Genomic DNA, 13,651 nt, shown 5'->3' with positions numbered 1-13,651 from the left:
TACAAACTATTATCATGTCATTACTTTTTCATGCAGCACTGAAATTCATAAAACTAGCAATTTTATTGTTACCTAATAAGTCTTCGAATTTCAGTAAATAATTAATAACATAGTTCCATTATAGGTTCATTATAAAGAAACTTTTGGTAACAGGTGTGTCAGAGTTGGAACACCAAAAAGAGGTTAGATAATAGAGTTTCTACGCACGCGCACAAAGCAACTTCACAATCTTTTGATAAACTAGTTTTCCACTAATCACTAAATTCTCTTTGTAATACCAAACATAATGAGTCAAACAGAAGTTGCCTTATAACAAAGAACTTTGTTATAAAATTTTATTTAACGAGGCACGTGTATGTTTAATATGATGATGATAAAAAATAAGGGATCGTTAAGATGGTGACATTTTTTAAATAACAATGACGAATCTATAATTAAATATTTCATCGTAATTGGATAGTTAATTACTATGTATTTATTTAGATAGATTAAACAAAAAACATCTCTCAAGCAATGGTGTAAGATTCATGTCAGAGTATTTGAGGAAATCCTAGTTAGTTGCTGTTGATAAATTAAAACCTGCTGTGTGCTTTCTGTTTAATCGGTAGTCCGCAAGAGTTTCGAAAAATGTGATGCGGTTTGTATGTCTATCATGAGTACTGGTATCAAAAACTTGTAGGCACACACTAATATACACGTTAGGTACGTGTGCATTAGTGTTTCCTTTTAATTATTAACATTAACATTCGTACTTCATAAATATATCCTATACTTGGAATCGATTAAATGTTTTTCAAAAGAAGATTTGCAACTCATAGATCCGCCATTAACGTAAACGTAGGTACATACGTTTACGGTAAAGAGGAACTGTTACATGATTTTAGAGTGATGAGTCAGTTGTGAACCGGTGGCCGACGGATATGAGTCCTTCCTCCGCGCTATCGGCCGGCACTTTTGTTAAATTAAAATGGATGAGGTTTAAAGTGGAGCGGTCGTAACTAACGGTTGGCGCGGCGACGTCTGTACGCGATTGCGACAATCTGCCACGCGGTAGGAAATAGGACGCGTCGCCGCCGCGCCGCCGCCGCGCGCCCGCCGCCGACCACGACGCGTGGGGTCGCGCTCCCTCGCCTCGTCACTCAACCTGACTCCAGACCAATAACGACTATCTGTAACGAAATCTCTTGTGGTCCACTTCGCCGCCAAAGCGCTCCTCTTGACGTTTCACACAAAGGTACACACAAACTACCCGCACTGCAAAGAAAGCGGATTCACAAAAGCTTTAAAGTTATTCCTGCGAACCCAAAAAGCTTTTAATTTTAATGTATGTGATCTAATTCTTTACTTCAATAAATTATGTGGGACGTATAAACAAGTCAATTTAAGTGAGATTGATACATTTTTTATTTTCACTGGTAGAGTTAGAGAGACTATAAACTCAGGAATACACGTACACCTGTGGCTACACGTTGTGCGTGCACGGTACTCTTGTCTCCATAGAGATTTACTGATTTGACCCAAATCCAACCTGAAAACGTAGTATGAAATAGATATAGCTAGCTACTATGGATAAAAATTCAAACGCTTTCTTGTCTTACCATTTAATTTATTTCGGTTTAGGTTTGTTAACATATTCATTAGAAGTCGTTAAAAATAAATTTTCGTTTTATAAGTTGCATGGATAGGCAGGTGCCTGTCTGAAAAATAAAAAGTTAATCGTGAATTCGATCTATAAGTGCACTAGTCAGAGGCACCTGGGCATAGAAACAATCGTTAAACAACAAACACCAAATAGAAATAAGTGGCAATAACAATCGTATTAGTGGAAAACACGTTCACGAAAACAATTGAGTGTTTTTAAAATGCCACGCACTTAGCTAGACACGGCAAAACATTTAGTAGTGGAGTTATCAATTACACCGTCTGGGTCGGCAGTCAGATTAGCAGGTCTAATTTTGCGGTTGTTTTCGCCGGATCCAAATTGTGTATCACGATGAATGAAATTAGTTAACAGTAAAAGTAAATGCCGTACCTACTATCAACATTAATTTATAGCCATAATAAAGATTAGATCGGAAAGCAATAAAACTCTCAATCTGTTAATTAGAAATTCAGGAACTGTCATCACTATTACATAGATAAGTATACTTATATATCAGGTAAGAGACATCGCGAAAACAAGATTTATGTTTTACGATGCCTTTTATATGTGAACCTCTGAGCAATGTCGATGAAAGTCAGGCGATTTGAGTCGATCTTATTTTGTGCGTCCTTATAATCATTAGCCAACTTCAAGCATTGGCTAGCCCACTTGTCTTTCCACTTGGAGTTCAGTGAGTTTCAGCTATCAGGCCCAAGTCGCCACCCCAAAATACAACATTTATTATTTTATTTACTAACCTTTTTCAGTGTCTAAAGTTACTTTTTTAAATGAAAAGAAATCGCATAGATACTAAGTTAAGCTGCAAAAGATGTAATAAGCAATTCATATGCTCAAATATGTGTATCGAAGCAATTGTACAGTAAAAGCATATAATGTTAAAGTCTTGAGAATAGGCGTCTAGATAGGTATATAAATTTCCATAATGCAATTCGTCTAGACTAGACGAAGTGCGCTCGCCACGCGCGTGCCGCAAGGAGACCGTCTGGAGGTGAAGCGAGTCGCAATGCACTGCTGTGCACTTAGTGAGAGAACGCATGCTGCCTCCACACCCACTTGACTCTTTGTACACGCACCAAAGTCAAAGTCATGCTCTTTTTGTGGTTATTACACCTAAAATAAAAGAGGGATTTCACAGAGCTTAAAATGATCTACTGATTATTATTAGATTGCAAGCACTTGAAGCTTGTGTCATTAGCTTTTCATTCATTAGCATAATAAGTTAGGAACTTAGGAGTTTAAACTAAACACAAATTATATAACTTGGATATCAATCGATAAGCTAGTTAAAAACTTTAATTTAAATGAAGAATACATACAAAGTGAATATTTCGTATATTTGTATTGTATTGTGAATAACTAAGTTTATCCTAATTGTAGGTACCTACCTACCTATATTAAAGGTATATTGATGGTGAGATTGGTTATCATCACACTAGTGTAAACTAGTTAACATTTACATACAAGATAAGGCACTGCATTGCAGATAACAGATAAAAGCTATAATTGGTTATCTCTAGGTAATAGTAGGCAAAGTTTAATATCCGTAAATGTGTTTGTATTTTTAGGTTTAGATTAGATGACGTCAAGTCAGTGTCGATAGGTGTTTGTCTAGTCTAGACGGTGGTGAGGACAACAGTCGAAGCGTGCCGACCGAGCGTCTGGAGGTGAGGCGAAGGCCTCTCATTGCCTTTTACGACTAAATGCATTCTGGACCGTCTAGCCGCCTAGATCCTAGACGAATGACAATTCAACTATCTTATATTTGCCATTCGTACTTATCGACATCTAGTTTATCTTTATACGATGTAGGATTTTATGAAGTCTGGATTTTTTCGTTTATTTTTAAGTCTTATTTACAGACTATGAGGCGTTTTTAGATGGGTAATAATATTTACAGTTTATTATTAAGGGATTTTATTTAAACTCATATTTATATGTTTGGTTGGACTAAGAATAGTAGGTAAAATCCATCCCGTAATTAATAGGACTACAGAAACTTTTACTCAGTTCCTACAATACAACCAATTAGAAAACTCCTCTCAGTTACCAGTTGGCTGTCTAACAACTTAGAGCGAAGCGTCATTTAAGTTAATCGAAGGCTTAAGGGCAATTAGCGAGCTGAGTACACACTCGTGCAACAGACGGACGGTAATATTAATTAGTGTCGTGTGCAGAGGGCGCGGGCGGCGCGGCCAGCGAGCGTCTAGACAGCCTACGCCCGCCTCCCGTGCCTAACTGCCTACGTGCACCGCAAACGCACCCCTTTGTCACAGACTTCAGTTAGCGCACCTACCTGATGCTACGAGCCTTAATTCAAATATACTCGTTAGGCTTGATAACCACGGTGACGCAAATACATATGGTTCTATGTCACCTTTATCTTTGCAATCGTCATTATTAGTCATGCGCCTTTATACCAATGTGTATTAGTCACAGACATACCAAGGTTGCAAACATCGTATCTTGAAACAAAAGTAATAAATAAGTTTACATAAAAGTATGCTCTACTCCCTAAATGTTTCTTGCCCGTTAAATAAATAGTCATGATAAAACCTTATTTATTTTTCCACATAAATAAATACAAATCTTCCGACAAAAGACTCTAACATCTCTGTGTTTACAGTTTTTTCCCGAGGTATTCATATTACCTACTAAGGTACACTTACCTACCATACTGCCATGTAAAGTGTCGAACAAAACTGTAGGCTTGCTACTTTAATGCAAAATATAAATATAGTTTTATATATCTAACTAATAGAATGCACCTTTACATAAAGTTGCATAGTACCTATATTCGCCAGACAACATAACTGTATCACCGACAGCGCCAAAAAAGTGGTTGCATTTAGCCAAACCACATCACAAAAACTGAATGCAAGCATTTATACCTAAGCATTAGACTGATATGTTTATCTATGACTCATGATATTATTAGGAAAATACGCTAGAAATAAAAATATTTTTCCTTTCTGCAAATACTGCACTGAAGGAAAAATATTAAGGAATTGTTTCGAATTCAAGTAATTAATATGATAAATCAATATCATGAATTATAAATAATAGCAATACATTAGTATTCAGAGTGATCAGTAAATTGCGTGCAGTTGATCCGAGCGATGTACGGCAGATGCCGTACAGAAGTCCGGTCCGCAGCGGGCACTACCACCAGCTTCAATGTAGGTGTTGGCTTACATCAGGGGTCGGCCCTCAGCCCGTATCTCTTCCTGCTTGTAATGGACGCGCTTACGGCAGATATACGGGAGGAGGCACCCTGGTGTATGCTTTTCGCCGATGACATTGTTCTGGTGGGGGAGAGTGGGCCAGAGGTCCAGAGTAGACTGGAGGCATGGCGGCTGAGACTGGAGACAGTGGGTTTAAAGGTGAGCAGGAGTAAAACCGAATACCTTCATTGTGATTTTGGCGGTATTTCGGGACCCATGACCATAACCCTAGCCGGCATGCCCCTACCAGTTTGCTCCGACTTCCGGTACCTTGGTTCACTCGTCCAAAGTGACGGTGAGGTGAACAGGGACGTTACGCATCGGATCAATACTGGATGGATGAAGTGGCGACAGGTAACTAGCGCTATTTGTGACCCGCGGATGCCCCTCAAACTGAAGGGCAAAATTTACAAATCCGTCATTAGACCTGTCGTCCTGTATGGATCGGAGTGTTGGGCATTGAAAAAGACGGACGAGAAGAGAGTGCATGTAACAGAAATGAGAATGCTGAGATGGATGTGTGGTGTTACAAGAATGGATAAAGTGAGGAATGATTACATTAGAGGAAGTCTGAAAGTAGCGCCAGTTACAGAAAAGATGAGAAGTAGAAGATTGTCGTGGTATGGACATGTAATGAGGAGGGATGATACGCATGCAACAAAGTGTGTGCTAAGTATGAATGTAGATGGATGGAGAGGAAGAGGAAGACCTAAGAAAAGATGGATGGATTGCCTGAAAGATGATATGAATAGGAAGGGAGTGAGTGTCAGTATGACGAGTGACAGGGGAAAATGGAAGAAAATGACATATTGCGCCGACCCCAAGTAATATTTGGGAACAGGGCAGGAGAAAGAAAAAGAAGAGTAAATTGCGTGCAGTTACTGTACTATACCTATGTTTGTGTTCTTATATTGAACTGGCGTCTAGACGCGGGGGCGGACGTGCCCAAAGGTTAGATAGGTACGACTCGGGCCCTTTCCTTTCACGACCCTTCAGTGCGGCTGTATGCGGAATTAGGTCACACACACAAACCCACATTTTTACTACAGAAACAAGCGTAAGACATCGTGGAAATACAAAGCCGTTCACAAAGACGAACGAAATATTCGTTTAGATTTATTGTACCAACCATTCTAATTTTAATCTATGACTGAATGGAAGCAATTAAAATAAATAATAAAAGTATAATGTTAATGTATGCGAATTGATGAATAAATAACAATAAATCCGGTGGCTGAAGATAAGTAGTACAATGAACAGACATCGTCTGACGCGTCTGGAGTCTGACCCGACAGCGCCGCAGACGGTTGTTTCCGCTTACGATTTTATTGACTTTAACTTTAACATACAACCTGGACAACTCGCTCGGGTCAAACACTCAGACCCATTGACTTATTTTATCAGTATAATAAAAGTGTCATAATACGAGAGCTTTTTACAGCCTAGTTATTTGCAAGATTCGAAGTTATGCTCTCTATACATCCTAGCAATTTTCTATTAACGTCTGAAAATCAATTATCTTTAGCGATACTTGCTGTTATAATACATCGGAATAAATTGCCCTAAAAGCTCTTACAAAAAAATCTTCCACTGTTCAGGCCCGCCGCTAGCTGTTTGTTCGCCCGCGTGCAAAACCGATTATGCCGCCCTACGACTACATATTATACTGGGTTTTGTCAAAAAATATATAAGGGGTGGGGTCCAGGGGGACCGGACCCCCCCCGCCCATTCATATCCATTTTACTTGTCCAACAGAAAAAAATATGTACATGCACCGCTCTGATTGCAAAAAACGCACTTCCTTTTGGATACATAAATATTGCAATAGGTACATAACATATTACACATAACTTTTTATTTACTTGAAATGCTCTAAGTCTTAGAGTAACCTAAGAAGTCCTGGGTTAGCCCATAAGCAGACTAAGCAATTGCTTAGGGCATCAATACAGTGCAATAATTACCCAAGTGGCCCCTATGTATTGAAAGATTGTGATTAATGGGTAGGTACCAACATAATGTATATCAAAGTGCTTAGAACAGATTATGGGTAACTTAAACTAACGAAATTAAATATCTATAGCAATGTTTAATTTCAGTAAAATATGTTATTAATGGTTTTTGGTGGGTTTCCCGTTGAAAAAGTCGACGCATGAGACACATTTCATATGTAAGGAAGCGCGAGCGAAGCGAGCGCGAAATTTTTTTAGTCTAAGGACACAAAACAAATAAAAACCACTGTAAATTAACAAAGCAAAGTCAAAAAGTAAGATATGCACAGAAATGAAGTGCTAATGTACATGAAGCCGCGAGCGAAGCGAGCGCGATTTTTTCCTTAGAGTTTTCATGAAGTAAACATATCATAAAAAGCCAAAGTGAACAAAAAGCTATAACGGACGTGCGCGAAAAATGATTTTTCGGAATAGAATGCCTCAACAATTAAACAAAGATAAATTGCGATCAGTGCCGGTTTTAACTCTACCAGCGCCCTGGGCGAGATTTCTACGGCGCCCTTCAACTGCAATTCAAACCCATACGAAAAACAGAGGTGTGTGTAGTTACCGATTGCGCGAGCGAAGCGAGCGCGAATAATTTTTTTTTATAGTTAACAAGTCGAAGCAAAAATTACGTAAAATGTAGCCCAGTCGTACATAAGTTATTGCTGGTTGGTGAATGCAAAAACACCGGAACATGTCTTCTGATTGCGCGAGCGAAGCGAGCGCGAATTTTTTTGTTATATTTTAGAACTCAAAACAAAAATTACTTAAAATTTTGCCCAAACGTACATAACTCTTTGTTGGTGTTGGCGCCTATGTATTATATTTTTGGGACTAAAAGTCCTAAACATATATAATAAAAAACGACTGTGAAGTGAAGAAGCCGCGAGCGAAGGGAGCGTGATTTTTTTTGAGTATTGGGACATTAAAAGTAGCTATATGTGATAAAAAATTGAACCGTAAAGTAAGGAAACCGCGAGCGGAGCGAGCGCGAAAATTTTTGAGTTTTGGGACATAAAAGTAGTGTTTGTTCGAGAATTTCTCAAATTTAACGCGGAATTAAACACAAATTCGCTTCGGCGCCCCTGAGCCCGCGGCGCCCGGGTTATTATTTTTTTTTTTTATTTTTTTTTTTTAATACTTCTTGCACATAGTACAATGGCGGACATAACGCCTAAGGCGTTCTCTACCAGTCTACCTTTGGGTGGCGGAGAGATAGTGTTGGTAGGTGCAAACAAAACCGAAAAACTAGTATGAGACATAAACCTACATATATTAAAATACACAAATAAGTTAATAATAATATATATGTGTATATATAACTATATAAATATGTACACTACATACAATACTAATAACATATCAAGAAAATTAATTTGAAACTGACTGTTTATGTTATTCGGTTATTCGCATACGCTGCACCATAAGTTAAGATGGCCCTGATGCTATCCATTCATTTGGATACAGTTCTTGTAAGTTGCAATCTTTGATGAAATTTAAAACAAAAATAGGAGTAACATTCTGATCAAGGATTGGTGGGGGCGCCTGCGGTGCCCCTTATATCCGGCGCCCTGGGCTGTCGCCCAACCGCGCCCTACCGCTACTAAGTGCGATATCTGACATGGAGGCGCGAGCGCAGCGAGCGCGAATTTTTTTGGGGATGCAAAGGGTGAACCCGTCAAAATTGATAGGGGACGACCAAAGCGAGGGCGGCTATTGCTGTGTTCGGAAATATTGAAATCAAATAATTGGTAAAAAGATATTGTATTTTTTTAATATTACGTGAAAAGTCACTCGATTTGCCGCCCCCTAGGACGTGCCGCCCGCGTGCGGTGCACGCCTTGCACGCCCGCTTACGGCGGGCCTGCCACTGTTGGGCAAGGCAGCTATACAATCTCCTTATATGGACTATATTTTAACCGGTTACGAAAAGTAGTTTCCAGTGGGCGCAGATGAAACCGCTTACAGAAGCTAGCATGAAAACAGATTGAGGTGAATACACGATAAGGCGTATTTAATTCAAATCGGTTCCGTTCATGCAGTGATTAATAAAGAACTAAATATTTTGTCTAGATAAAAATATTAACTTCTGTTTGTATGTACTTGCACTGCGAAACGTTAACTGAAAAATATGTGCAGACTGCGTCTATCACGTATCTGAAGTGTGTATAGGTCTAATATGTGTTACTAATAGCGTCTAGACTTCGTTTAACACGAGCTTGATTCTGTGGATATTAACACAGTACCTATGTATACGTACCACACACAGAGTGCTAACTTTGCTGTAAGGTCACTCAGGTCAGGCCGTCAAATCTGTTTTCGTACATTTTCTCCGATAAAAGTTTCGTCTTGTTATTGCAATTGATCTATTATTTTAAAATTTTGGTTTTCACTGTCTCTACGTGATTTTAATTTTATTGATCGCAACGTTATTATCCAATGGGGTCCTCCCTAGTATATTATGCAGTCGAACCCTTGAAGTTCAAAATGACGAAATTGAGATTTCGTGGTTAACCAGCTTCTGGATTTGTTTACATGCCTGATATCAAATATACTTAGGTAACCCTGTTAAACGCACCCACACAGAAGGTACCGTCTGGAGAAAATCCTTGTGTGCACTAGGTACATAATATTTGTACGACCTACAGACAGTTCCAGGTCAGGTTATGCGTCATATAGTAAGTTTGTAAACGCATCGTCAGACGCGATACCCGAGAAATATTATTAAAACCATTCTTCCAGCACAACCTAACAATGCATTGTTTGAATAACATCCATGACTTGGCTGATCTTATCAGTTCGTAGGCCAATGACTCAGTCTAGCACTTCATTAACAAGGAGTTTGTATGAACTACATAACATTCGAGCCAAACTTACGTAGATAAATGGCTCCTGCATACCTTCTCATCATTGTCATACTTGGATTGAAAACCATTCTGAATCAGCAGCAATCTGACTGAAGCGGTCACTGAAGCCTACATAAAAATAAAACAAATAGGTAGGTACTCATTGTCATTATCTTATCTAGATATCATTCTCTAGTTTGTTCATAAGACTTCCTTAACTACTGCATTGCACATAGGTATTTGATTATTGATACTTATGTATTTTTAAGAGTTTTTGACAAACAAATGTACGACACTACCTCTCTCCGCTTACAAACGCGACATTTAATTGGACTAGAAAATATATAGAAATATATTCTGAGATGCAGGTGTTCAATAGACTAATTAAACGTTAAGAAGTAATTACATATTTGTGCGTGATAATAACGTAAAATCGTTGAGAGCCGACGATAACATTATCATTGTGCGAGGCGTCTAGACTTTTGAAGTGCCTACTACGCAACAAGTCTACGACATTTACAACATAACTGACATAACATAGCTCAATATATAACTCTCTACATTTTGTAGTATAACCAAAAGCTTTTCATCTTTGGTATTCAACTATTAGATAGTTGTGTTCAAGTTACCTACATAAATTGTCACTTTTCAGTGACAATTTATGTAGGTAACTTGAAATCCAAATCTAAGCCCACCTACATTAATTTTCACTGTGTGGATTTTTTTATGTGTTATGAGTTAGGTACCAAACTTAAGTTTATTCTAGGTCCAACTTAGTTTTTCACAGCGAGCGACTCTATTTATTTATAAAGTTGAAAAAGTTAAATGATTATAAGAGGCGTATCTTGCGGTGTATCTTACAATATTGTTTATTTATTTTAAAAGGAAAGCGTTGAGAATAAAGTAAGTCGTTCGCATTGCAAACTGTCTGCCCTTCCGTCGCCCTTTGTCTGTCTGTCTAGGCTATCACGATATTCTAGGTATACGCACACTTGCACGCCGTTACACGGACCTTTTGAGTCCACAAACACACTGAACTAAATGTTTAACAAAGTAAATTGCGAATCCATAACATTAATATAAAATTAGGTTTAGTCTGCCACCTAAGTACCAATATTGTACCTACGCACATAAACTGTTAAATAAAATAAAAACCTGTATCAGATGATAAACTTCGTAACACCTATTGATAAACACTGAAATACTTCTCATGATCATGGAAAATTGGAACACGCCGTAAAATATAACGTTTCACTTTGACAAGTAAGTTTACAGGTTTTTTTCCAATTCGCCTAGCCTAGAGCATACTTTCAATCAATCAAGCATTGTTTGTAAACACAGGAGCATTATCAAACAAAAATCATGGTGGTGAAGATAACCATAATTTTTGTTTCAAGAGGTCAAAAAGGTTCAAATATTCTTATTATAAACTTATTGACTCAAACACATGCTTAATACAACACACGTGACAGGTCCTTAATTTTAGTAGATAAAATTAATTTGGGACAGGACGTTAAATTAAAGTCGACCAAGCATAACAATCAGGTTACTAAGCGTTAGTTTAGGGCACCGTAGGTCACATCTTTTGACCTTTTCAGAGCAGGCTTTTCCATTCGCGTAAATGCCGTAGGTAAATAAAAGTAATATGCTTGAGAAAGTTTATAGGCTGTCTGGTCTAGACGTCCCGCCTAACATCGTCTCGCTTGACACTACACAGAACACGTCGGTAGCAAAACTTTGAATTTTGTAATTGACGTCGCTCGCTCTAAAATAAAGCGCTGGAGACGTTCCATTACTTACAGTTTGATAACTATGAAATTTAGGTTCAGCATTTACATAAGACATTTTGAATTTCGTGTCCCTACGAAATATGGAGACGAAATAGGTAGTTAGGAACTTTTATATACCTAAATTCCTGCTGGAACTACTTTAAAAGTTTTGTTAGAACTGTAAGTTATCGGAAAACATCATAAGGAAACCTGGATTATTGGATTAGAGATGGTGATTTTATTCACATTTAAAAGTTTATGGGAGCATTGATAAGCTTGTGAAAACATGGTAAACACTATCATATTTTTTATCTATGATATATTTTGAAACAATGCCACCGAAGTATTGTTATATATATTTTGAACATTTCAACAAAAAATAAATGCGATGCTCCCCCTTTCCTGCTTGTAGGCACGAACACCAATGGCTGCATAGCGTTGTAGAGGTACCTACTGTGTACAAGTTGTTAGGCAAGAAGTTACCAACTGCCGGCTAACAATATCACAAACGTCAGAGCTTCTAAAACAGTTACCTAACTTACGTTTCCGATTGCATGACATCAAAGGATTGAATAAACTTCCTTCACCGTGACTTTTGATTATAAAATTGTTATTAATAATTCCTTTTTATTGCTTGATCGATTCCATTCATCACCAGAGCAACATTCTGCATAAGGAACTCGAAGGGTCGGAGTTTATCTAGTAGTTTCGAACTCTTGCAAGAATACAGTTGACAAAACGTCCCAAAACGTAGAATTATAAAGAGTTTAATTAAATATGGAGGCCCCAGCTCCCGCTCCGGCCAATATAGGTGGTCGCCGCGAGCCTTCTACTGATCCTGTTAAGGCTCAGGGAATATTGTAAGTTTTATCTAAAAACTTTCTTTGTGTTAGTCGGTAATCTGTCTGTGTGTAGATACTTAAAATGAATAGTAAGCCTATTCATTTTAAGTATCTACCTAAGACTGTATCTGTAATCTACCTGTAATTTCTGAAATCCCTGGGGACTTCGAAATGGACGCCTACGTGTAGGTACCTAATTCAAGTAACCAAGTTAACTATTGAGATGAGCTCCTGCTTGATATGAGTCTAAGGAGTTTCAGTTATATATTTTTAACTTGAGTTAATTTTGAACTAACACTTTCGATGCAACGAGATTCTTCATGCAGCTAAGTTCGTTAAAAGGTTGAGAAGACGAAATATCTAAAAATCAACGTTAACTTTTCGGTACATTTTAATAACGTTTTGTTTTGAATGTTTCAGGAATTCAGTTATGCGCAAATCGAAATCCGCTGCGAAGCTCTGGCCACAGAGGTGGTATTTTTATAGCAAAATAAGAGAAATACAAGAAGAAGAAGCTGAGAAAGTCGGTAAGTAGGGAAGCCTGTGATTTAAGGACTTAACTTTCTCCTTTGTTCATTCCTCGAGATATACCTGAACTAAATTAAACTTCTGATACATTATATAAGGTTTTTGTTTAAACTCTGACAGGCATGACTGTGGGAGAATATCGTGCGGCTCTGCAGTCACACAGCAGTCAACTTGAGCCCCAGCAGTACCCGGTGACAGTAGACCCATCGCCATCTCCTTTACCGCCCACCTCGGCAGGTAATTACTATCTTCAGAAAACATAGTTTTGCTTTTTCATCGAACAACATTACGATAACATCGCGCAGACATCATAAAATATAACTTAGGTAAAAGTTTACAAGTCCTTGGGCGCCACCAAAGGTGACCGAAACATTGTTACGCCAACGCAAAAAGTTAAAAAGACCACGAAATAGAAAGTCTGGAAATTATTTTAAAAAGAAGTGTTCAAATTGAAATATTTTTCTAAGGCCGTTCATGCAGTAGTTTGAAAACTTTTTCCAGCTATGATCGGGCGTCGCGCGCAGTGTCCTCTGGAGCGATTCGGACGTCTGGTGAAAACCGACCGAGATTATCCGCTACGCCCACCATTACGACCCGGACAAATTTACGATCCTTACAAGCAGACTGTTGTATTCTTAGGGTGCGTACCCATACAAATAGAGTTTTATTTTAACGGCTTTATGGCTAAACCATGGTACTCGTAAATAACACGTGCTATATGTAGGTACCACAGAGTTCTCTCATGCTTCTTGATTTGTCACTGTTGTAGTTTTTTTCTTTTTTATTAT

The 13,651-nt window shown here is 38.2% G+C and overlaps 1 protein-coding gene across 3 annotated transcripts in view; it reads left to right on the top strand.

The window, feature by feature from the left end:
• LOC124635216 overlaps positions 1 to 13,651 on the top strand; it is a 31,247-nt gene that overhangs the window by 16,745 nt on the left and 851 nt on the right. For 2 of the 3 annotated variants that reach the window (XM_047171044.1, XM_047171045.1), the window contains exons 2-4: positions 12,756 to 12,862; positions 12,984 to 13,100; positions 13,365 to 13,503. In XM_047171044.1, the coding sequence (XP_047027000.1) occupies positions 12,756 to 12,862; positions 12,984 to 13,100; positions 13,365 to 13,503 (363 nt within the window). Of the gene's footprint in view, positions 1 to 11,307; positions 12,354 to 12,755; positions 12,863 to 12,983; positions 13,101 to 13,364; positions 13,504 to 13,651 lie in introns of those variants that run through there. The other variant, XM_047171046.1, reaches the window with a different exon arrangement.

This window comes from Helicoverpa zea, chromosome 12, assembly GCF_022581195.2.
Source record: "Helicoverpa zea isolate HzStark_Cry1AcR chromosome 12, ilHelZeax1.1, whole genome shotgun sequence".
NCBI lineage: Eukaryota > Metazoa > Arthropoda > Insecta > Lepidoptera > Noctuidae > Helicoverpa > Helicoverpa zea.
The sequence above is the reverse complement of the archived record's forward strand: the minus strand, read 5'-3'. Positions and strand labels throughout refer to the sequence as shown.